Source organism: Ambystoma mexicanum, chromosome 6p (genome assembly GCF_040938575.1).
Source record: "Ambystoma mexicanum isolate Mex_15411 chromosome 6p, UKY_AmexF1_1, whole genome shotgun sequence".
NCBI classification, from domain to species: domain Eukaryota; kingdom Metazoa; phylum Chordata; class Amphibia; order Caudata; family Ambystomatidae; genus Ambystoma; species Ambystoma mexicanum.
Window position 1 is genome coordinate 358429947 of NC_090935.1, and position 26302 is coordinate 358456248.

Below are 26302 nucleotides of genomic sequence, written 5' to 3' on the forward strand. Positions count from 1 at the left end.
ACATCCATGGAGTCACTCAAAATTATCAAAAACCTGGAGTCCCGTGGGATAATTCGTCCAGTCAACAGCACCTTTAATAATCTAGTGCTGGGGATTTTAAAACCAAATGGCCAATGGAGACTCTGCGCAGACCCTAGGGAGCTAAATAAACGGGTCCACATGTTCCAACGGCCACTCCCCTACATTGACGAAGGACTGGCCCAGATCCAGGGGTCAAAGGTATACACTGCTATTGACCTGACCAATGGGCACTGGACCGTGCCCATCAGTAGGGAGGACCAATACAAGCTGGCCTTTACCTTCGGGGGGCAGCAGTACACGTGGACCCGGAATCCCTTCGGATGCATACATGCCGGCAACAAATTCAACATCTTCCTACATAAGGCCATGTCCGACTTGGGTGAAAGGGGTAACCTGGCCTATTTGGATGATGTCTTGATAAAAAGCTCAACTGTGGAGGAACACATAGCGGAAATCTGTTATGTTCTGACCCAGTTGAGGGTTGCCGGAGCCAAACTGTCCTTCCAAAAGGCACAGTGGTGCAGGACCCATGTCAACTCCTTGGGACATGAAATAACTCCTGAGGGTCTTTGTCCCAGGAGAAGAAAGTTGAAGCACTCCTAAAACTGAAAGACCCCACAACTCTGTGTGAGCTAAGAAGCCTACTTGGACTGACTGATTACAGTAGGAAGTTCATTGACGTATTCCATATCTATGACAGACTCCCAAAGCAGTACCAACGTAAGGAGGTGGGAAAAGAATTTAGAATATAGAAATTTAGAATGCCCAATCAACATGCAGAGTAAAGGACCGCCTTACCAAAGGCTACATCCTGTCCACGGATAGAATCGAGGGAGTAGTGACGTACAAAAGTATGGACCGAAGCCAAGGTGGCAGCATCACAGATGTTCCCTCTGCAGGGCAGTAGAGGCAGCCATACCTCTGGTGGAATGGGCCTGCAAGCCTACCGGAGGGTCCTTACCCGCCAAGCGGTAACATTCAGAAATTGCCAAGATAATCCATCGGACAAAGTCTGCTTAGTAACAGCTTGTCCCAAACGCCTTCCAGTGTAACCAATAAAGAGTTGATCGTCCACTCTGACCCGGGACATGCGTGAAATGTAGAAAATTAAAGCTCGCCTAGGATCTAACCTATGGAGCCTCTCCTCGTCCTTACCAGGATGCGGAGGAGGATAAAATGCCGGAAGAATAACCTTGTGGCCTAAATGAAATTCCGACACCACCGTTGGAAGAAAGGAAGGACGAACTCTAAGGACAACCCTGTCCTTATGAAACACAGTGAATGGTGGCTTAACTAAAAGTGCCTGTAACTCACTCACTCTGCGAGCGGAAGTGACCGCAACTAAAAATACAGTTTTAAGAGTTAACATTCTCAAAGGGCAAGAATGTAAAGGCTCAAACGGAGCACCCATTAGAAACTTGAGAACAAGGTTCAAATCCCAACCGGGCACCTGGAAAGGTGACGGAGGGAACACATTAGTGAGCCCTTTTAGAAACTGAGAAATTAAAAGAATTTTAAAATAAGAACACTCCTCAGACGAGCGCTTTAATATGGACAGCGCTGCCAGGTAACTTTTAATGGTACCCACTTGCAAGCCCCTGTGGGCTAAAAAAAGCAAAAAAGACAGAACCACAGGAATGTCACATGAAAAAGGATCCACATTCTTAACCCTGCACCAGTCGCAGAACTTTCTCCAACGGCAACGGTACAGGGACTTTGTCGCCGGCCATCTGGCCGAAAGCGACACCTCCATCACGTCTTCAGGGAGGTCCCAATCCTTATACCTCAACCTTTCAGAAGCCAAGCGTGAAGGTTGAGGGATCGGAGCTCTGGATGGAGAACCTGACCCCCCCTCCCTCCCGTGAGAGCAGATCATCTCGGTAGGGAAGACAACGTGGAGGGCAAATGGACAAGTCGAGAAGGTCCGGGTACCACATCCTCCTGGCCCATGCCGGAGCAATGAGGATCATCCGGGAACCGAACCTTCGTAGCACTTGCGGGATGACGGGGATTGGAGGAAACGCGTACAGCGGTGGGAATGACCACTCCACTAGGAACGCATCTCCTAAGGCTCCTCTTGGAGGAAATTCCCGCGAGCAGGACCTTTCGCACTTCCGGTTGACACTGGAGGCAAAGAGATCCACTTGAGGGTCCCCCCAAAGGGCGAAGATCTCCAGGAGAATCTCCTGAGCCAACTCCCACTCGTGAGAGATTGCACTCTGCTTACTCAGAGCGTCCGCCGTCTCGTTTTCGTCTCCGGCCAGATGAACTGCCGAGATCGAAATTTCCTGCTGGATTGCCCAGAACCAGAGCTGCATCGCGTCACTGCACAGAGGAAGTGACCCGCCCCCCTTTCCGTCAGAATCAGGACATTATTTCCTTGCACAGTCGGCAGAAAAGCCTTCAGGGCAAGCCTGACGGCCCTCAGCTCCAACAGATTGATATGGAGTCTGCACTCTGACTGAGACCAACGACCACTGACTGTCAGTTCGTTGACTTGAGCACCCCATCCCGTGAGGGACGCGTCCGTCACGATCGTTACCTCCGGCCAGGGCAGCCAAAACGGAGCCCCCTTCATCAGAATGCTTTCGACGGCCCACCAAGGAAGGTCCTGGGCGACCGAGGACGGCACCTGAACGGGGTCCGACATCCTGCCACTGGAGCTTGAGTGCCCATTGCAAAGATCTCATCCGCAACCTGGCATCTGGCACCAGAAGAATGCAGGATGCCATGAGGCTGAGCAATCTCAAGAACTCGAACGCAGGGAGACTCTGGGCATGTTGGAACTTTTGTACCATCTGCTGAATGTGATGAGCCCTCACTTGGGAAGGAAAACACTGCCTCAGGGACGTGCCGAGCACTGCTCCGATGTAGTGGAGCCTCTGAGTTGGCGTCAAGCGGGACTCCTTCAAGTCGAGGGAGAAGCCCAGCTTGTGAAGGGAGTAGCAGGTGATGGACAGATGATCCAGGACTTGCTCGGGAGAGCGCGCCCTGATCAACCAATCGTCCAGGTAGGGGTAGACATGAATCCCCCTTTTCCTGAGATGCACTGCCACCACTACCATGAGCTTGGTGAAGACCCCCAGGGCGGAGGACAATCCGAACGACAGGACCCAAAACTGAAAGTGTAAGTCACCAACAGCGAACCTCAGGTACTTCATGTGCTTTGGATTGATCTGCACATGAAAATAAGCGTCCTTGAGGCCGAGAGACACCAACCAGTCCTGAAGTTGAAGGGCCTGGAGGACTTGAGAGTAACCATCTTGAACTTGTCCTTCCTGTGGAGTTTGTTCAAACCGCGCAAGTCCATGATGGGTCTCAATCCCCTGTCTTTCTTCGAAATCAAAAAATAAGGGGAATACCATCCCTTGTTCCTCTCCGCTACAGGCACCAGTTCTATGGCGCCTTTCTCCAGCAGGGCTTGAATTTACTGCGCAAGGAGCGGAACCAGACTCTTCAAAGAGAGATTCCCTGGTGGATTGTTGAGAGGCCTCTGCCGAAAGGGAAGACAGTAACCATGGGCTATGATCTCCAGAACCCACACATCTCAAGTAATGGCACGCCATTCTACAAGATGCTGCGCCAGCCTTCCCCCAACCGGCGAACCATGGGACATGGCCTCATGACTGAGCTGAAGCGGCTGCGGCGTTGCCTGAGGGCAAAGAGGCAACTGCCCAAGCGGCCTTGGCACCTCGAGTACCCTGTTTTCCACCTCTGGCACTCCTACGGTGGCCCCTTTGACTAGCAGCTCCTCTCGCTTTACTAAATATGCCGGTCAAGTGGCACAGCGAGTAGAGCGCTCGCTTTGACATCTGTGCAGAGCCTGCGAACGCAGGTTCGAATCCCGGCAGCGCCAAACTCAGCGTTTCATCCTTCCGAGGTCGATAAATGAGCACCACACACCGTGGGTAATAATAAGCAGCGCTCAGATACCTAAGGGTTCGTAGCGCTATATAAATGCCATATTATTATTAAAGGAGTAATAACGAAATGAACCTCCCCTCCATTGCTGTCCCGTAGGACAAAAAGGCGGAGGTTGTCGAACTGCAAGGCTCAACGACTTCGCTGCAGCCTTTGAGGTCTGCAACCTCTCAAGGCTCTCGTCAGCCTTGCTGCCAAAAAGATGTACACCATCAAAGGGCATGCTGAGGAGCAAGGCTTGTACATTAGGAGCAAACCCCGACTTCCGCAACCACGCAAGTCTGCGTATTACGGTGCTCGCCGCCATGGACCGGCTGACGAAATCTGCCATGTCCAGACCTGACTGAACGGGCTCACACATGGCATCCTTGCCATCCTGTATCATAGCAAGAAAACCATCCCGTTCGTCCCCTTCGGGAATATGTTCAGCAGCTAAGGAAACAACACAGTTCCACAGAGTGTGTGTGAAACGTGACAAGGCACATACGGAGTTGGCTTCCTGAAGAGCCATACCACCTGAAGAAAACACTTTCTTCGCCCAACCATCAAAACGCTTGTCGTCCCTATCAGGAGGGATGGTAGGATACAACGCCTGCTTTGCTGGGGCCGTAGCCACCTGCACCACCAAACTCTCCTGAGTGGGGTGCGTGGTCAAGTAGCAGGTGTAGCTACTGGCTGGGCGGTATTTACGCGGCAAAGACTTGCCCACTGCTGGGAGACTCTCCGGAGCAGTCCAAGTCGCCGCCACCACCCTCCTTTGCAGAGCCATATGGAACGGCAGTACCGGGTCACTTGGTGGACCTTGGTCGAGGATATCCATCAGGTCATCCTGCAGAAAATCCCCTGGTGGAGCAGACCACGCCAAGTACTCAGTGACCCTCAACATAAGGCACCGGTACGAGGACTCGGCATGGGTGCCAGGCTCAGGCCTGCAGAACTCCACCTCCGGAGAGGTGTCCAGACCACTGGCGTCGTGCATCGACGGACGCAGGTCCTCCATCTGGCTATGTCCAGAGATAATCTCGTCTGGTACCGTATCAGGAACCATCCCATCTACAGAACCCTCATCCACCTCAGAAATATAATCAAGATGGTGGAAAGTGGGCACAGAATGGGGGACAAAGACATGTTTTGCCTTGACCAGAGCCTTTCTAGGGGGTTCCACTGTGCCACAGGGTACCTCCGACAAAACAGCCTTGAAAGGCGTCGAGTGAAGTGGCGTCGACGTCGAGCGCGGCGCCGACAGCATCGACGGCTTCGACACAGGCCTCGAGGAAGGAGCCCCGAGCGTGTCCTTCGACAGCCTGGGCGCCAATGGCGTCGACGAGTTCCTCAGAGGCGGAGCCTCGAGAGTCCCTTGACGACCTCGGCACCACAGGCGTCGACGCCTTCTTCGAAGACTTCACAGGTGCACACGGTCTCGAGGGCATCGAGGACCGGGACCTGGAACGGGCATGACTAGAATGATTCCCCTTGTCCGAGCGGGTCCTTTCCCGCGAATCGTGCCGCCCACCCAAGCCCGAAGGCGTACGAGCGGTGTCTCTAGTACGGTCACGCCCGACCCCACTCGGAGGCGCGGACGGACCGGTGCCCTGCGATTAAAGAATCGCCAACATTTTCTTACCGAAGGAAGCCCATTCCTCCGGAGTCGCATGCTTGGTGGGATAACCAACCCGCCGACGGGCGGAGTCCTCGGACGAGGAAGGCGACAGATGATGGCGCTTCCGGGAGTGCCTCGAAGAGGCAGAGGAGTGGCGGGACCCACTCCGGGACCGAGACCCCTGAGACCTATGACGACAATGACGAGAGTCGCCCCTCGAATCGTCTGTTGAAAGCCCAGTGGACCTCGACTTCCGGGGCTTGGACACCTTACCAACCGACAGCTTCTTCTTACGCTCCCGCAAGGCCTTGGACGTAAGCGACTGGCAGTCGACACAATCATCCGTGTCGTGGGCCTCCCCGAGGCACCAGAGGCAGGCGTCGTGCAAGTCCATCACAGACATCTTCCAACCGCAGTCCGCACACTTCTTGAAGCCCGGACGCGGGGTGGAAGAAGAGGAAGACATCCTGATAAATTTCACAACCAACAGGTTCGAAGAACCGAAAGAACAGAAAGAACAGAAAACAGAGTCGAGGCGCGCCGAGATCTCTGAAGCGAACACGTTCGCGGAAAAACAGCAGAACTGAGGCTACGGGCGTTGTGCTTCCTACTTATAACATCTGGTGACATCGGAGGAGGACGTCACTGAGGCAGGATGCAGACGCCGAAAGATTTTCCGAAGCAGCACAGCTGTGGTGATTGCTGTCATAGATATGGAATACATCGGAGGACCCAATCCCCTCGAACACATCATATTGGAGACTCCAGACCAGCATTTTGTAATATCTCCAAAGTGATAGAATCCTGGCCGGAAATGTGAGTAATTCCAGAATTACTTCCTGGATTCTGTCAATGCAAGGCTTTCCTGTGGAGGTCAGATATGGCTAAAAAAGAAAGGGTCCCCTCGCGCAAGGTCTGGCTGACTTGCACGATTGTGACAGAGAAAACTGCCTCGAGAATGAAAGTCTTAAAACCCAGGACAACATGGAGGTGTACCTGAATTCCCTGCACAATGTCTATGAAGAAGACAAGTTCCAGGAGATGCCCACAGTTTGTGTGGGCGGGTGCTCCTTACATATTGACAACAAATGAAAAAAGTAACTGGTGGCCGGAGTTGGGAATGCCTGGGTGAAGGATGCCCCAGAAACCTCCACTGGGTACAAGATCGGTCCCCGCAGTAGTCAGGTGGCGGAGTTGATGGCAGTTCATCAGGCCATCCTCACTGCCGTCCAACACCAACTCCACGAACTGGTCATAATCACGGATTCAGATTATGTCCGGAACGAGTTCGTGGAGCACCTGGTTAAATGGAAAAACCGAGGCATGCTATGTGCTAATAACGAACCGCTTAAACATGGCAAGCTAATACAAAATATTGATGATCTGGTCACCTCTAATGGGATGACCATCTACTGGAAGAAGATCAAGGGTCATTCCAGAATAGAGGGGCCAGACAAAACTGGAAACGACCTAGCTGATCAGCTGGCCAAAACCGCAGCCATCCAGGGGGATCTCCTCGAGATCGAGTCCCTGTTGGGAGAAATCCAGGTCACCGCTGTCACTAGGTCCCAGACAAATGCTCACACTTAACTCTCAACTGCCCAGTGGAGTAAGGAGACCCCAGATACTGATTTAATCATGGCACAAAAAGGGGATCTCATTATTGGAACATTTTATCAACACCATTGAGGACCCTGAGAACTTTCCGTTGACGGATACAGATTACATTGGGAAAGAGGATCTCAGGGTGTTGATGAAGTGTCCAAAAATGTTCTGAATCCAAGACGGTTTGTTGGTAAGGAGATCCATATCTGTGGGTGGTCCCTACCTCATTCCGTAGCCTGGTGCTAAATCATGGCCAGGACACCTGCTGAACCCTGTTGAAGTTGATATGAGCCGAGGAAGAGCGTGACGCCTGAGGACCTGAATGAAAAAAGACAGAAGTATCCGTGCGTGGAATTAGGAATTGGTCAAAATTACCAAATATAAATCACTGACCGCACCAAAAGACCTAAAACACATACTACAAAAAGTTTGAACTACCAAAAGTTCAAACTTTTCGTGGTATGCGTTTAGGTCTTTCGGTGGGGTCGGTCTACATTTTTTTTTTTAAAGGCGGCGGGGGTGTCCCCCGCAACAGCCCGCTCACTATACTATACAGTATAGTGAGGAGGGGTTGCGGTGGAAACCCCTACAGCTGCACGAAAAAAAAAGAAAATGAAAAGGACCATGCAGCGCCGATTCCCGATCACAGAATTGAAAGGGAATCGGAGCTGCAGGGACACAGCGCGTCGGAAGGAAAGTTAAGTAGGGTGGTGGGATTATTTTGGGGGTGTGTTTGTATGGTTTTGCCGTTTTTTCCCATGCGAACATTTCCAACGTGGGTTATTCAGCCACGGGAAAATCACACAGGTCCTGGAATTACATGGCCGAAGCCAAACCCAGGAGCGCTGGTGAATTCGGCCCGTTCCTGTCGAAGCAGAAAAGGGGACTGAGGTGTGGCGCCGGAGGGCAGAGTCAGGGCAGCAAATTCTACCGGGGCCGCACCGGTGCGGGCCTCTAAATTTAAAGGGGAAGAAGGTTTTTTATGGTAAAAAAGGTTCATTCTTCTGTCCCTAGGAAGGGACGCCCATGCAGTATGGAGGAAAGGGGACAGGACTTAAGAGTACCAATAATACAATAATGTTGTGTTTTCTCTTTCTAAACGTTGCTACAAATGTGAATGCGAACAAACACAAAACTGAAAGTGTCCTTTGTAGTGTATTATCTAGTATTCCTAAATGTTCAATCTTAAACGTCTGAAGTATTTAAAGTGATTCTGGTGTACAAATGTGTGTAAGTGCTTCTTTGTTGTGCCCGTCTAACTAAGATTCAGAGTACTTACCTACATCTCAAATCTTACTCTTAAGATAAGCCTGACCTCTCTGCCACACTACCAAGGTCCTGAGCTAGTACAGACTGATACCAAGAGTTGGGAATCTACAAACAACTGGGTTACCTTACTAAAGTTTTACTCTCAGTAGGACTTTAGGAAAACTCCCCTAACTAAAGGTTTCCATATGAGCTTAAGACAGACAAACTATTCTATTGGTATTGGGCCAGGGAAACCTTTTATTGCAGTTTAAGCAAGACTTAAATGGGTTCCCTCCATGGGAGGACTCTTTGTTTGGGAAGTGAAGCCCAAGTGAAAAAATCAGTAAGAGTCATTCAATGAGCAATTCCACATGAAATTAGCAGGCCGTACAGTTTGGAGATTAATTCCGAGTCTGCTCAGCTGATCTCCCAGTAGTGTTACTTCATTTTTAAATGTAATATCAAGCGCCACTGCTTTGTCAACAGAGGGTGGGTAGGAGAAATAAAGACCTCAAAAAGGCCCATTTTGGGGAGGAAGTTAGTGTCCTCCAATTTGAAGGGGAAGAATCCTTAGTGGATTCTGGGAAAACAATCTCTTCAGAGACAGGGGAATTCCTCCCAAAGAAAAATGGGTCCCGAGAGATCCGAATGAAGACTGCGTGGGTGTGGGTACTGATTCAGAGTCACCCATCCCTGAACCCCAGAATTGCCATTCTGAGAGTAAAATAGTAAAGGAGGGATCCTCCCCACGAACTGGTCCTAGTGACTGCCTCCAGGTAAAATGGGGCAGCACAGAATTAGGGAAACAGGGGATTTCAAAATCCCCATCTATTTGAAATCCCCCATCTATTTCAGGATGTCAAATTTTTATTACAGATTTCCAGACTCTGCCACAGAAAATTGTCCAAAATGCCACTGTGTCAGAGTCCAAAATAAAGAAATTGACCAACCAGCTTGCCCGCAATGCTCATTACCTTTGCCCACTTGAGGAGAAGGAGGCGAGATTGTATGCCCCTGTTCAAGTGCAAGGGCAGTGTACCATTTCAGCACTGATGGACACTGAATACCAAGCCACTTTTCTGTCAAAAAGGGCCTTTGAATGTGTATATTTAGGAAGGGGGAGAGACACCAGATCCCTCTCACCCCTCTTCCTGGATAACTTCAAAACTTTGACGGGAATGAAATTCCTATCGAGGGGACTGCAGATTTGGAAATGAAAATTGGGCAACTTAAGGTGAAACACCCGGTCATAGTTGTGACTCTAGAGGGAACACCCTGTCTATTAGGGAATGACATCCTGCGCAGGTTGCCCCCCGCTAATAAGACTGTGTGAACAAGGTCCTCTGGACTCAGACTAACAGGCCAATACAATTAAAAAAGTGTGTCAACCATGTTAGTTTAAATGGCACATGCCACATGGTTGAACAAAAATCTGATCATATTGAGTTTCATTTCCAGAATAATCAAATACTTGACGTGACAGTAATTGCTGTAGGACAACAAACTGGCGATGGAAACTCCTCTCCATTTCTGAAAATCTACCTTCCTTCCAGTTTCAAGTCACATTTCACACTGGAAGGAAATACTTTGACATTTTATACTGATTCACAATCTGAAAATCCCAAAACTATAGTCAAAAGTTATGAGAAACCAGCTCAAAGTTTAGCTGACATTCAGAAAATTAGAGAACAGTTATTCCTCCCTATTCAGTTAAATGAGGGGAAGGAGTCTGTTCTCGCCCGAGTGTGCGTGAACAACGGAAAGCGCTTCATCAGCGAAGCCACGTTCAGACAGTTCCCAAAAGATCCAGCCATTCCTGCATTTAAATAGATCAATAAGTGGGAAATGGGCCTAGAAACTCCCAATTCCAAACATCGCCTGCCTAGAAGATGTATGCTCAAAATGTCTATAGGTAACAAAAGCATAGAACATAATTGTTGAGTCGTGCAAGATGTCCCTGCTGCATTCTATTCAGGCAGAGACATTCTCAATCGGTTTGCAATTAATTTGGACCTGATAAATTACAAGGCCTGGTCCCGACTACGGGGCAATCCATGGGCTTTAATGATTCAGAAAAAGCATTTTGGTCAGCCCAATTGCTACCCTATTCGGTTGAAGTTCAAATCGGAGAGGAGGTCACCATCCCAGGACGGACACGACTATTCCCACTTGAATTAAAAATTAAAAGAGGTCAGAAACTGCAAAACTGACGCATATGTACACCTTAATGCCCATCTCCAACAGCAGGGGTTGGGGTTAAACCCAACACCATTAGTCAATGTAGAACACAACACCATTCCATTATTGATGGATGACGGCAACCTCAGGAGTATCACTCTGGGCGCAGGCACAGTTATTGGAATGGAGGTTGATGAATGACATTTTTCCATGGATCTAGGAAATGTACTGAGAGGACCAATCCCCAATGACTGCTTTGACAATGACAATGACCTACAACCAGACCGGATCTTCACCCGGCAAAGAGGGAATTTCCTGGTGTATTCTTCCTGCCCTTATGGGACAAAGACGTGACATCAGGCTGGATGAGGTGATATTCCAGGTCCACAATGGCAGCCTCCCCTACCTGAAACCCTCTGTCCAGGTTAATGCTCTAACCAGGGACCTCTCCACCCAGCTGGAGGAGGCCGCTGAGATAGTAAAACCAGAAGTCTTTCCAGGCTACAGGCAAATGGTTGAAGAGCGAGTTAACCTAGCTGATGCCTGTGAGACTCCGGAGCAAAAGTTGAAACAGGTGTTCTTAGATTCTCAAGATCTCTTCGCGGTGGACTCGTATGACTGTGGTTGCACCGAAATCCATACAATTCCCACAGACCCTGGAATGACTGCAGTGTTTGTGAAGCAATACCTCTTGCCTCTCACATCCATGGAGTCACTCAAAATTATCAAAAACCTGGAGTCCCGTGGGATAATTCGTCCAGTCAACAGCACCTTTAATAATCTAGTGCTGGGGATTTTAAAACCAAATGGCCAATGGAGACTCTGCGCAGACCCTAGGGAGCTAAATAAACGGGTCCACATGTTCCAACGGCCACTCCCCTACATTGACGAAGGACTGGCCCAGATCCAGGGGTCAAAGGTATACACTGCTATTGACCTGACCAATGGGCACTGGACCGTGCCCATCAGTAGGGAGGACCAATACAAGCTGGCCTTTACCTTCGGGGGGCAGCAGTACACGTGGACCCGGAATCCCTTCGGATGCATACATGCCGGCAACAAATTCAACATCTTCCTACATAAGGCCATGTCCGACTTGGGTGAAAGGGGTAACCTGGCCTATTTGGATGATGTCTTGATAAAAAGCTCAACTGTGGAGGAACACATAGCGGAAATCTTTTATGTTCTGACCCAGTTGAGGGTTGCCGGAGCCAAACTGTCCTTCCAAAAGGCACAGTGGTGCAGGACCCATGTCAACTCCTTGGGACATGAAATAACTCCTGAGGGTCTTTGTCCCAGGAGAAGAAAGTTGAAGCACTCCTAAAACTGAAAGACCCCACAACTCTGCGTGAGCTAAGAAGCCTACTTGGACTGACTGATTACAGTAGGAAGCTCATTGACGTATTCCATATCTATGACAGACTCCCAAAGCAGTACCAACGTAAGGAGGTGGGAAAAGAATTTAGAATATAGAAATTTAGAATGCCCAATCAACATGCAGAGTAAAGGACCGCCTTACCAAAGGCTACATCCTGTCCACGGATAGAATCGAGGGAGTAGTGACGTACAAAAGTATGGACCGAAGCCAAGGTGGCAGCATCACAGATGTTCCCTCTGCAGGGCAGTAGAGGCAGCCATACCTCTGGTGGAATGGGCCTGCAAGCCTACCGGAGGGTCCTTACCCGCCAAGCGGTAACATTCAGAAATTGCCAAGATAATCCATCGGACAAAGTCTGCTTAGTAACAGCTTGTCCCAAACGCCTTCCAGTGTAACCAATAAAGAGTTGATCGTCCACTCTGACCCGGGACATGCGTGAAATGTAGAAAATTAAAGCTCGCCTAGGATCTAACCTATGGAGCCTCTCCTCGTCCTTACCAGGATGCGGAGGAGGATAAAATGCCGGAAGAATAACCTTGTGGCCTAAATGAAATTCCGACACCACCGTTGGAAGAAAGGAAGGACGAACTCTAAGGACAACCCTGTCCTTATGAAACACAGTGAATGGTGGCTTAACTAAAAGTGCCTGTAACTCACTCACTCTGCGAGCGGAAGTGACCGCAACTAAAAATACAGTTTTAAGAGTTAACATTCTCAAAGGGCAAGAATGTAAAGGCTCAAACGGAGCACCCATGAGAAACTTGAGAACAAGGTTCAAATCCCAACCGGGCACCTGGAAAGGTGACGGAGGGAACACATTAGTGAGCCCTTTTAGAAACTGAGAAATTAAAAGAATTTTAAAATAAGAACACTCCTCAGACGAGCGCTTTAATATGGACAGCGCTGCCAGGTAACTTTTAATGGTACCCACTTGCAAGCCCCTGTGGGCTAAAAAAAGCAAAAAAGACAGAACCACAGGAATGTCACATGAAAAAGGATCCACATTCTTAACCCTGCACCAGTCGCAGAACTTTCTCCAACGGCAACGGTACAGGGACTTTGTCGCCGGCCATCTGGCCGAAAGCGACACCTCCATCACGTCTTCAGGGAGGTCCCAATCCTTATACCTCAACCTTTCAGAAGCCAAGCGTGAAGGTTGAGGGATCGGAGCTCTGGATGGAGAACCTGACCCCCCCTCCCTCCCGTGAGAGCAGATCATCTCGGTAGGGAAGACAACGTGGAGGGCAAATGGACAAGTCGAGAAGGTCCGGGTACCACATCCTCCTGGCCCATGCCGGAGCAATGAGGATCATCCGGGAACCGAACCTTCGTAGCACTTGCGGGATGACGGGGATTGGAGGAAACGCGTACAGCGGTGGGAATGACCACTCCACTAGGAACGCATCTCCTAAGGCTCCTCTTGGAGGAAATTCCCGCGAGCAGAACCTTTCGCACTTCCGGTTGACACTGGAGGCAAAGAGATCCACTTGAGGGTCCCCCCAAAGGGCGAAGATCTCCAGGAGAATCTCCTGAGCCAACTCCCACTCGTGAGAGATTGCACTCTGCTTACTCAGAGCATCCGCCGTCTCGTTTTCGTCTCCGGCCAGATGAACTGCCGAGATCGAAATTTCCTGCTGGATTGCCCAGAACCAGAGCTGCATCGCGTCACTGCACAGAGGAAGTGACCCGCCCCCCTTTCCGTCAGAATCAGGACATTATTTCCTTGCACAGTCGGCAGAAAAGCCTTCAGGGCAAGCCTGACGGCCCTCAGCTCCAACAGATTGATATGGAGTCTGCACTCTGACTGAGACCAACGACCACTGACTGTCAGTTCGTTGACTTGAGCACCCCATCCCGTGAGGGACGCGTCCGTCACGATCGTTACCTCCGGCCAGGGCAGCCAAAACGGAGCCCCCTTCATCAGAATGCTTTCGACGGCCCACCAAGGAAGGTCCTGGGCGACCGAGGACGGCACCTGAACGGGGTCCGACATCCTGCCACTGGAGCTTGAGTGCCCATTGCAAAGATCTCATCCGCAACCTGGCATCTGGCACCAGAAGAATGCAGGATGCCATGAGGCTGAGCAATCTCAAGAACTCGAACGCAGGGAGACTCTGGGCATGTTGGAACTTTTGTACCATCTGCTGAATGTGATGAGCCCTCACTTGGGAAGGAAAACACTGCCTCAGGGACGTGCCGAGCACTGCTCCGATGTAGTGGAGCCTCTGAGTTGGCATCAAGCGGGACTCCTTCAAGTCGAGGGAGAAGCCCAGCTTGTGAAGGGAGTAGCAGGTGATGGACAGATGATCCAGGACTTGCTCGGGAGAGCGCGCCCTGATCAACCAATCGTCCAGGTAGGGGTAGACATGAATCCCCCTTTTCCTGAGATGCACTGCCACCACTACCATGAGCTTGGTGAAGACCCCCAGGGCGGAGGACAATCCGAACGACAGGACCCAAAACTGAAAGTGTAAGTCACCAACAGCGAACCTCAGGTACTTCATGTGCTTTGGATTGATCTGCACATGAAAATAAGCGTCCTTGAGGCCGAGAGACACCAACCAGTCCTGAAGTTGAAGGGCCTGGAGGACTTGAGAGTAACCATCTTGAACTTGTCCTTCCTGTGGAGTTTGTTCAAACCGCGCAAGTCCATGATGGGTCTCAATCCCCTGTCTTTCTTCGAAATCAAAAAATAAGGGGAATACCATCCCTTGTTCCTCTCCGCTACAGGCACCAGTTCTATGGCGCCTTTCTCCAGCAGGGCTTGAATTTACTGCGCAAGGAGCGGAACCAGACTCTTCAAAGAGAGATTCCCTGGTGGATTGTTGGGAGGCCTCTGCCGAAAGGGAAGACAGTAACCATGGGCTATGATCTCCAGAACCCACACATCTCAAGTAATGGCACGCCATTCTACAAGATGCTGCGCCAGCCTTCCCCCAACCGGCGAACCATGGGACATGGCCTCATGACTGAGCTGAAGCGGCTGCGGCGTTGCCTGAGGGCAAAGAGGCAACTGCCCAAGCGGCCTTGGCACCTCGAGTACCCTGTTTTCCACCTCTGGCACTCCTACGGTGGCCCCTTTGACTAGCAGCTCCTCTCGCTTTACTAAAGGAGTAATAACGAAATGAACCTCCCCTCCATTGCTGTCCCGTAGGACAAAAAGGCGGAGGTTGTCGAACTGCAAGGCTCAACGACTTCGCTGCAGCCTTTGAGGTCTGCAACCTCTCAAGGCTCTCGTCAGCCTTGCTGCCAAAAAGATGTACACCATCAAAGGGCATGCTGAGGAGCAAGGCTTGTACATTAGGAGCAAACCCCGACTTCCGCAACCACGCAAGTCTGCGTATTACGGTGCTCGCCGCCATGGACCGGCTGACGAAATCTGCCATGTCCAGACCTGACTGAACGGGCTCACACATGGCATCCTTGCCATCCTGTATCATAGCAAGAAAACCATCCCGTTCGTCCCCTTCGGGAATATGTTCAGCCGCTAAGGAAACAACACAGTTCCACAGAGTGTGTGTGAAACGTGACAAGGCACATACGGAGTTGGCTGCCTGAAGAGCCATACCACCTGAAGAAAACCCTTTCTTCGCCCAACCATCAAAACGCTTGTCGTCCCTATCAGGAGGGATGGTAGGATACAACGCCTGCTTTGCTGGGGCCGTAGCCACCTGCACCACCAAACTCTCCGGAGTGGGGTGCGTGGTCAAGTAGCAGGTGTAGCTACTGGCTGGGCGGTATTTACGCGGCAAAGACTTGCCCACTGCTGGGAGACTCTCCGGAGCAGTCCGAGTCGCCGCCACCACCCTCCTTTGCAGAGCCATATGGAACGGCAGTACCGGGTCACTTGGTGGACCTTGGTCGAGGATATCCATCAGGTCATCCTGCAGAAAATCCCCTGGTGGAGCAGACCACCCCAAGTACTCAGTGACCCTCAACATAAGGCACCGGTACGAGGACTCGGCATGGGTGCCAGGCTCAGGCCTGCAGAACTCCACCTCCGGAGAGGTGTCCAGACCACTGGCGTCGTGCATCGACGGACGCAGGTCCTCCATCTGGCTATGTCCAGAGATAATCTCGTCTGGTACCGTATCAGGAACCATCCCATCTACAGAACCCTCATCCACCTCAGAAATATAATCAAGATGGTGGAAAGTGGGCACAGAATGGGGGACAAAGACATGTTTTGCCTTGACCAGAGCCTTTCTAGGGGGTTCCACTGTGCCACAGGGTACCTCCGACAAAACAGCCTTGAAAGGCGTCGAGTGAAGTGGCGTCGACGTCGAGCGCGGTGCCGACAGCATCGACGGCTTCGACACAGGCCTCGAGGAAGGAGCCCCGAGCGTGTCCTTCGACAGCCTGGGCGCCAATGGCGTCGACGAGTTCCTCAGAGGCGGAGCCTCGAGAGAGTCCCTTGACGACCTCGGCACCACAGGCGTCGACGCCTTCTTCGAAGACTTCACAGGTGCACACGGTCTCGAGGGCATCGAGGACCGGGACCTGGAACGGGCATGACTAGAATGATTCCCCTTGTCCGAGCGGGTCCTTTCCCGCGAATCGTGCCGCCCACCCAAGCCCGAAGGCGTACGAGCGGTGTCTCTAGTACGGTCACGCCCGACCCCACTCGGAGGCGCGGACGGACCGGTGCCCTGCGATTAAAGAATCGCCAACATTTTCTTACCGAAGGAAGCCCATTCCTCCGGAGTCGCATGCTTGGTGGGATAACCAACCCGCCGACGGGCGGAGTCCTCGGACGAGGAAGGCGACAGATGATGGCGCTTCCGGGAGTGCCTCGAAGAGGCAGAGGAGTGGCGGGACCCACTCCGGGACCGAGACCCCTGAGACCTATGACGACAATGACGAGAGTCGCCCCTCGAATCGTCTGTTGAAAGCCCAGTGGACCTCGACTTCCGGGGCTTGGACACCTTACCAACCGACAGCTTCTTCTTACGCTCCCGCAAGGCCTTGGACGTAAGCGACTGGCAGTCGACACAATCATCCGTGTCGTGGGCCTTCCCGAGGCACCAGAGGCAGGCGTCGTGCAAGTCCATCACAGACATCTTCCAACCGCAGTCCCCACACTTCTTGAAGCCCGGACGCGGGGTGGAAGAAGAGGAAGACATCCTGATAAATTTCACAACCAACAGGTTCGAAGAACCGAAAGAACAGAAAGAACAGAAAACAGAGTCGAGGCGCGCCGAGATCTCTGAAGCGAACACGTTCGCGGAAAAACAGCAGAACTGAGGCTACGGGCGTTGTGCTTCCTACTTATAACATCTGGTGACATCAGAGGAGGACGTCACTGAGGCAGGATGCAGACGCCGAAAGATTTTCCGAAGCAGCACAGCTGTGGTGATTGCTGTCATAGATATGGAATACATCGGAGGACCCAATCCCCTCGAACACATCATATTGGAGACTCCAGACCAGCATTTTGTAATATCTCCAAAGTGATAGAATCCTGGCCGGAAATGTGAGTAATTCCAGAATTACTTCCTGGATTCTGTCAATGCAAGGCTTTCCTGTGGAGGTCAGATATGGCTAAAAAAGAAAGGGTCCCCTCGCGCAAGGTCTGGCTGACTTGCACGATTGTGACAGAGAAAACTGCCTCGAGAATGAAAGTCTTAAAACCCAGGACAACATGGAGGTGTACCTGAATTCCCTGCACAATGTCTATGAAGAAGACAAGTGCCAGGAGATGCCCACAGTTTGTGTGGGCGGGTGCTCCTTACATATTGACAACAAATGAAAAAAGTAACTGGTGGCCGGAGTTGGGAATGCCTGGGTGAAGGATGCCCCAGAAACCTCCACTGGGTACAAGATCGGTCCCCGCAGTAGTCAGGTGGCGGAGTTGATGGCAGTTCATCAGGCCATCCTCACTGCCGTCCAACACCAACTCCACGAACTGGTCATAATCACGGATTCAGATTATGTCCGGAACGAGTTCGTGGAGCACCTGGTTAAATGGAAAACCCGAGGCATGCTATGTGCTAATAACGAACCGCTTAAACATGGCAAGCTAATACAAAATATTGATGATCTGGTCACCTCTAATGGGATGACCATCTACTGGAAGAAGATCAAGGGTCATTCCAGAATAGAGGGGCCAGACAAAACTGGAAACGACCTAGCTGATCAGCTGGTAAAAACCGCAGCCATCCAGGGGGATCTCCTCGAGATCGAGTCCCTGTTGGGAGAAATCCAGGTCACCGCTGTCACTAGGTCCTAGACAAATGCTCACACTTAACTCTCAACTGCCCAGTGGAGTAAGGAGACCCCAGATACTGATTTAATCATGGCACAAAAAGGGGATCTCATTATTGGAACATTTTATCAACACCATTGAGGACCCTGAGAACTTTCCGTTGACGGATACAGATTACATTGGGAAAGAGGATCTCAGGGTGTTGATGAAGTGTCCAAAAATGTTCTGAATCCAAGACGGTTTGTTGGTAAGGAGATCCATATCTGTGGGTGGTCCCTACCTCATTCCGTAGCCTGGTGCTAAATCATGGCCAGGACACCTGCTGAACCCTGTTGAAGTTGATATGAGCCGAGGAGGAGCGTGACGCCTGAGGACCTGAATGAAAAAAGACAGAAGTATCCGTGCGTGGAATTAGGAATTGGTCAAAATTACCAAATATAAATCACTGACCGCACCAAAAGACCTAAAACACATACTACAAAAAGTTTGAACTACCAAAAGTTCAAACTTTTCGTGGTATGCGTTTAGGTCTTTCGGTGGGGTCGGTCTACATTTTTTTTTTAAAAGGCGGCGGGGGTGTCCCCCGCAACAGCCCGCTCACTATACTATACAGTATAGTGAGGAGGGGTTGCGGTGGAAACCCCTACAGCTGCACGAAAAAAAAAGAAAATGAAAAGGACCATGCAGCGCCGATTCCCGATCACAGAATTGAAAGGGAATCGGAGCTGCAGGGACACAGCGCGTCGGAAGGAAAGTTAAGTAGGGTGGTGGGATTATTTTGGGGGTGTGTTTGTATGGTTTTGCCGTTTTTTCCCATGCGAACATTTCCAACGTGGGTTATTCAGCCACGGGAAAATCACACAGGTCCTGGAATTACATGGCCGAAGCCAAACCCAGGAGCGCTGGTGAATTCGGCCCGTTCCTGTCGAAGCAGAAAAGGGGACTGAGGTGTGGCGCCGGAGGGCAGAGTCAGGGCAGCAAATTCTACCGGGGCCGCACCGGTGCGGGCCTCTAAATTTAAAGGGGAAGAAGGTTTTTTATGGTAGAAAAGGTTCATTCTTCTGTCCCTAGGAAGGGACGCCCATGCAGTATGGAGGAAAGGGGACAGGACTTAAGAGTACCAATAATACAATAATGTTGTGTTTTCTCTTTCTAAACGTTGCTACAAATGTGAATGCGAACGAACACAAAACTGAAAGTGTCCTTTGTAGTGTATTATCTAGTATTCCTAAATGTTCAATCTTAAACGTCTGAAGTATTTAAAGTGATTCTGGTGTACAAATATGTGTGTAAGTGCTTCTTTGTTGTGCCCGTCTAACTAAGATTCAGAGTACTTACCTACATCTCAAATCTTACTCTTAAGATAAGCCTGACCTCTCTGCCACACTACCAAGGTCCTGAGCTAGTACAGACTGATACCAAGAGTTGGGAATCTACAAACAACTGGGTTACCTTACTAAAGTTTTACTGTCAGTAGGACTTTAGGAAAACTCCCCTAACTAAAGGTTTCCATATGAGCTTGAGACAGACAAACTATTCTATTGGTATTGGGCCAGGGAAACCTTTTATTGCAGTTTAAGCAAGACTTAAATGGGTTCCCTCCATGGGAGGACTCTGTGTTTGGGAAGTGAAGCCCAAGTGAAAAAATCAGTAAGAGTCATTCAATGAGCAATTCCACATGAAATTAGCAGGCCGTACAGTTTGGAGATTAATTCCGAGTCTGCTCAGCTGATCTCCCAGTAGTGTTACTTCATTTTTAAATGTAATATCAAGCGCCACTGCTTTGGAAAAACTATTGTCTCGTGGCACAGGAGGGTATTGTGGGAACCGACACACGTAGAAAAGGGATAGTGTCACAGGAACGCCTGCTCCAACGCCTACGTTTAGTTTGAAGTAAACTACTCTGAATACTCCAGACTTCAAAGTTTAATAACTAAAGTGACCCTATTGGGCTATTTTTCTCATCTTCAAGAACCATGGTCTATCTTATAACCAAGGAGAACATGATGGGCTTCAGACTAGCTCCTGAGTTCACATAGGCAGACAAGCCATTATAAAAAAGGTAATAGAATTAAGTAATAGTAGCTATTCTTATAAAGATGTATAACACTAAAATATAGGCGTATGAAACACTTTAGAACGTAACTTCCTCAAAAAATGATGTTATACACTTAACTATATACCCGAGATGATTCACATATAACCAATGAGTATTCAGAACAAAACTGACCTCAATATAAATGTAGTTGTAGGTCTTTTCGGCTTGCTGGATAAAAACTGCAAAGAGTGACAGTACAGGTCTAGTACTGAAGAAAGTGCATTCCGACCACACAACCACCGCAGAGAAGATGGCTAAGACAATGGCAAGTATCCTGTAGAACCATGGCCGTAGAAGGCATTCCCAGTACCATTCTGAAATATTAAATGAGTGAGTGTTCAGAGCAGAAAATTCTTATGGTCTACAGTGCTAGTAGTAAAATATGCATGCATACAAATGCTAAATACACATTACTTACCTGCAAAAATGATTCTGCATGGGTAGTCACTGGTGGCATGTTTACAAGATGCTGCATCTTTAAATACGCCAAGAACATTTTGACTTTTTAAGCTATGACAACTGTTAACATTAAGCTATAATCTATCAGAGATGCAGTCAATCATGTCAAAGGGGCCTCCATCACACATTAGAAATACAACCATTTGAGACAGGGCTTATGGGGGTAATGCAGATCATTTTACAGAACACCTACTGGACAGTGCTGAAAACTTTACATACCCGTAACAGCACTATCCAGTGTGGGTATTCTGAGGACTTGATCTCCATTACTCCCATTAGCCCTGTTACAGGGTATGTAAAGTTTTCTTTTCCAGCAGAGGATCACCTATGAAATAAAATGCGTGTATCAGTGCACCAACCAATCCAACATAAACAAGAGCAGGACACCAATTAGAGCTTACTAAATGCATGAGCAGAGACACACATGTCCAGTTTGCAAATGTTAGCAAATAGTGCTGCATGGCAGTGTTCTTTTGTGACCAAATATTGATTACCATATATTTACCTGTTGATGGATAAGTGATCCCCTTAATGGCGAAAAACACAAGTGGCAAATCTTTGTACTGAATTTACTAATAGTATATATACTATTCAGGGAGTGTGCCGAGTATGGACAAAACACAAGACCAGTTATTTAGAATTAGCAAGTGTTTTAATAAAGTATATATTTTTTTATTGATTACATTGTTTATTATAAATTTATCAAAACCTCTTAAAACTTTCCAAAATAAATCCCACGCAGTATAATCCAAACTCCTAATCCCCACCATTCCCTCCCATCACGAGAAAAAGAAAATCAAGTAGAAAATGACACATTCAGCGATATTAATCAACTCCTATTTGTGTGTGAAACACTACCTTCAGAAACTGTATCGCCGCAAAGATCATAGGACAGTCTGTCACCCATAAGGCAAGTATAATGTGGTTTAGGGGGTGGACTTTAAGAGTATAATTAACTGATACTGGGTGGTAAAAGTTAACTAAGGGTAGGCTAGAGTTCAGCATAGTCAATGTTTACTCGGGTGTTCACGACCTCACACCGTTACAGGGATGACAATTCAATCTTTAGATGAGACACAAAGGCATGGGAAAGAACATGTTTCTCCAAATAATTTGCAAGAAACATAACAGAACATATTGTGAACCCCGGAAAATTAAAACATGAGCAAAGGAAAAGGTCTCTTTCAAATCTCTGGGGTTCATCTGGCCTTGGAAGCAAACCACTGTCCAGAGGAACACCTATTCTTTGTCTTTGGGTTGCAGATTTTTGAGGCATCCAAACCCACGCCTAGAGACACCCTGGTGAAGGCCCACTGAGGCCACAGGCTTGGCAGAGAAATAAGTTCTCTTCCAAAAGTATAAGGCCAAGGTTTATCTCTTTGTCAACAATGGTCCGCTTTTTCAGCTTTTCAGAGACAGGGTTGCGGAGTGCACCATCGGGTAACAACGACCCTGTTCTAGGGTCGTGGTTCACAAGACAATCTACTCCTTGCTAGGCTTTGACAGTAGTAGGAAGGATCCTCTAAACTCTATCCTGGACCAATCTGGTCTTCTGGAAACAGTCAGGTCCCTTCAGCTAGTAGGTGTTCCTGTTCTCCTTCCATCTCATCAGGCCTTGCAACTATGTCCCTCTTTAGTTGTTGTCTGTCCTTCTCCCCGTATGGTATTGGCTCCTTTCTTCTTCAACCCCCTCAACGACTCCTCTTGAGATGGCTTTCCCCCTCCAATCTCCTTGTTAACTCTCCAGAATGTAATACTTTGCCTTCCAAACCGCCTCACTACTCTCCCTCCAACCAGCTCAGTTATTCTCTCCAGATCGTACCAATAATCACTCTAACCGCCTCAACTATTTTCTCTCCAGATGGTACTAATTCCCTTCCAAACACCTCAAAAACACTTGCTAGTGGTACCAATTCTATGCCAATTTAACTTCCTCCCTCCAAGCTACAACACTATCCTAGCTCTCCTGCCAACCCATCTCTAGCTCTCCAATCCCCTCCAAACACCTTCCTCCAGTTTTGCCGCAAATACCCAAAACTCCAACTGAGAAAGCGGGCTTTTAAAGTCTGGTCTCTTCTTACTTTGGGTGGTATTTCAGGGCATTTATTGCACCTACATCGTGTGGATTGAGATGGTATGCGATTGGTCCATGTGCCTTTGATCAGGTGGGCAATAAATACAGAATGGTGTAACTCTGTTTCAAGAGCAAGGCATCAATTCCAAGGTTTGTGTGTGGGCTGACTCTGGCTAGAAAATTTGAAGGTCTCTCAAGGAGTACCAATACTAAAATTAGAGGTATTCAGACAGGGTTTGGACCATACCATCTATTTTCTGGTGTTCATTGGTTTTGGCGGTGCCCCTCTGACCGTCCCCTGCCTTTGAGTGTGGAGACTAAGTGGGGTAGGTCTGCGCATCTCCTGTTTACCTCTTTCAGGAAAAACATCCACCAGCTGGGGCAAACTCTGACCCCATTAAGTACCCTACTGTTGGTCACAAGGTTAGCTAGGGGACTTTGCCACAGTACACATTATCTATTTGCATTCAGTGACTAAGGTTTGTAGGAACAACCTGAGGTACACAGGGAAAATAAATACATCAGCTAGCTGTCTCATAACATCCAACAAAAGAATCATGCATTAACTAAATGATGTGAAAATGAAAGTCATAACCTATGCTTCAGAGTCCATTAACTTTTGTCCTAGCTCGTGATGCAGCCATCAATGTCCCCCTTGCTGGAACATAAGACTATACATGCCTTGCACATCCGGCTGTGAGGATTCAATGTGTTAGTGTCAACCTTTCATCAATTTTAGGGAGTAAAACACATCTGTAGTCGAAGACTGAGCCTACTGACTACACCAGCTTTAAAATCCAGTGTGTCGCTAAAACCAGGTCCTATATTGAAGAACATTTGCAACACGGATGCTGTTGTACCTGGTAAAGGGTCCTTAAGCATGTTATTTCCAAAGGCTGCTAAGGACACACGCAGATCGCACCCTGAATTGATATCTGGTTGAGTATTCAGGTGGAGAGTTGTCCTGGGAAAAAAACTTGTTTGAATGTGGGCCCCCACTGACTGTCAAAATGTTTGAATGATTGTAGCCCTCTGTCTTTTAGGGCTCTTATCTTTGCCTGACTTTCCCATAAAAGTATACGATTTGATAACATTAATTTGTAGAGGAACTGGAACTATGAAAATACAATGACCTGAACACTGGACATGAGGAAGTCCTGATATTTGCAGCATTCCAAAGACAATTCTGGAAGAGAGCTCTGCCAGAGAACTAAGGGAATGGGACTTGCAGCTATCAAGTTGATACAAGGACGATACTCAGTCCAGTTGTCTTTGGGGGGAATCATTAAAGCAGGTGGCCGCTTATGTGAAATGTAATCTTAGAATTGATTAAATGTATTTATTATTTTATTGTTATAAAAGGGATTTTCTTTCAATACATTCAAAACAATATGCTTTATTATGAGAAAAAATGTCTGTATGTATGAAATTGTATAATCAATACCAGGTTACTAGTTCATAACTCTGTTTAAAGTACTAATTTCAATAGTGTAACTAATTTGATAATCAAAAATGATAATTATGTCAATACTGCTATTCCATGTAAACACTTGTCAATCGCCTCGATGTATCCAACACTAAATGTTCTCAGTTCAATGTTCAATAAGATTAAATCTTCTTACTTCAATATTATTTTTCTGTTCAATGGTCATTATGAAATTCGTGATCAATCCTGAATCCTCATTAAGTTAACTTCACAACATATCAACATCATCAAATGACAGCAATTTTCTGAAAGCTAGATCCTCTTTTGTAGGTCAATTGACCTGGCTCAAATGTACGAGGGCACAGTAGTCTTGCAATATCTGCTCTACATATGTTCGCATATTTATTGACCAACAAAAAAAGGCTACAAAGAAGTGACTAGTCATTCTGATGGCTTGTGTACTGTCCATGTAGAACAAGACAGGACTGTAAACATCTAGCTTAAACTAGCGCATAAAGGAAAGACACTGGCATTTTCCTGCTACACATCCTGTTTCTGGAACAAGTTATCAAAGCAGAAAAGACTAGCACCCTCCATTCTACGCTTCAGGAAAGACATGAATACCTTACCCTTGGAAGAATATCTGGCCAATCCCACCAATCGACACCACAACACCCTCTCTGCAGGCCCTTCACTCCCAATAACCATAGCAACTGTTACCCCTGCACCCTACCTGTAACCCACACCACTGCTTGATAAATTAGATTCACACATAGATTTGTGAAAAGATATCAGTTGAGCGTGTTTCCAACTAATGGACAACCCTCTGTTGAAATACAACTAGATATACAAACTCCCTCCGTCAACGACAAATGTGCACTGAGCCACTCATGGAAAGGTCTTGTATTTAGGCATGTATGAGACTCTAAGTGGATGCATGATGCCACTATCCACAATGGATTAATCACAGTTCTCACTCTTTTTGCAGGTATTGGATTAATGTTACCAGAAAGGATCCACTCCCCTCTTTTGTAAAAAAGGCTAATGCTGGATTGGAGTCTAGAATAGCTCTTAGGAATTTCATGGGAATGTAGTGGGAGTAGTCTTGACTTGGGTACCTTAAACGAGAATTTTAGACGGTGAAGTAGCAGAGTCATTATTTGGCTGTGCTTTGTGCACTGTTTGGTAGTGGTAGTGTGCACTACCTACGTTGAAGCAAATGTACTTTCTACCTGCTCACACTTGTTTAGCCACCTGCCAGGACTGTCACAAGGGCAACCGAAATCAGATCACTGCCCCTTTAACGGAAATGAGGGACAGCGATCACAGAGAACTGAAAGTCCGTGCAAGCTCGGCTCACCTTGTATCGGTGCTTGCATCCTACATAAATGTATGGTATTATGGTATGCCATGACAGCATGCACACTTGTGCAAAAACAGAGCTAACCAACAATATGTGCAGCTTTTCAAAAAACAACCCTGGATAGAATCACCATGAATACTCGCTCATATCATTAAGACACCATAGTAGGGAAGGAATAGGTTACTTACCTGTAACTCTGGTTCTCCAGCATTGGTATTTTTGTATTTGTATTTTGTATTTATTGTGTTTATATTGCGCTTTAATCCATTGATTCACATGCTGTGAATATTCCCGGTCTACAGGCTGGGAATCCTCGGTAACAGAGCAGTTTAAACTCAAAACTTCCAGTCACTTTAATGCTCTATCATAGTCATTTTGGATCATACTACCCAGAACCAAAAGGAACACCTCCCTTATCTCCTCCCCTGTCGCCTATATTCAGATTTCGCAGTGCACATGAGTGGCAGTAAGAGCCAAAGATGAGCCATGCGGGGTAGGTCGGAGGGTTGCATGTGAATCTCTGAAAGATAACAATGCTGGAGAACCGGATTTACAGGTAAGTAACTAATTTCTTCTCCAGCATTGGATCTTTCATAGATTCACATTCTGTGAATAGATTACAAAGCAGTATTACAATACCCATGGGCAGAGGCAAGGTCCCAGCATAACCTACCACTGTAGACTTGCCCACCTCACGCCAAAATGTTCAACAGAACCGATTGGCCG

The 26302-nt window shown here is 48.2% G+C and overlaps 1 protein-coding gene across 1 annotated transcript in view; it reads right to left on the minus strand.

Annotated features, from left to right (window-relative positions):
- Positions 1–26302, minus strand: part of LMBRD2 (LMBR1 domain containing 2) — a 1998085-nt gene that overhangs the window by 841012 nt on the left and 1130771 nt on the right. Inside the window, exon 10 of the mRNA XM_069627129.1 lies at positions 20387–20568. Coding sequence (XP_069483230.1) covers positions 20387–20568 — 182 coding nt within the window. The remainder of the gene's footprint in view (positions 1–20386; positions 20569–26302) is intronic.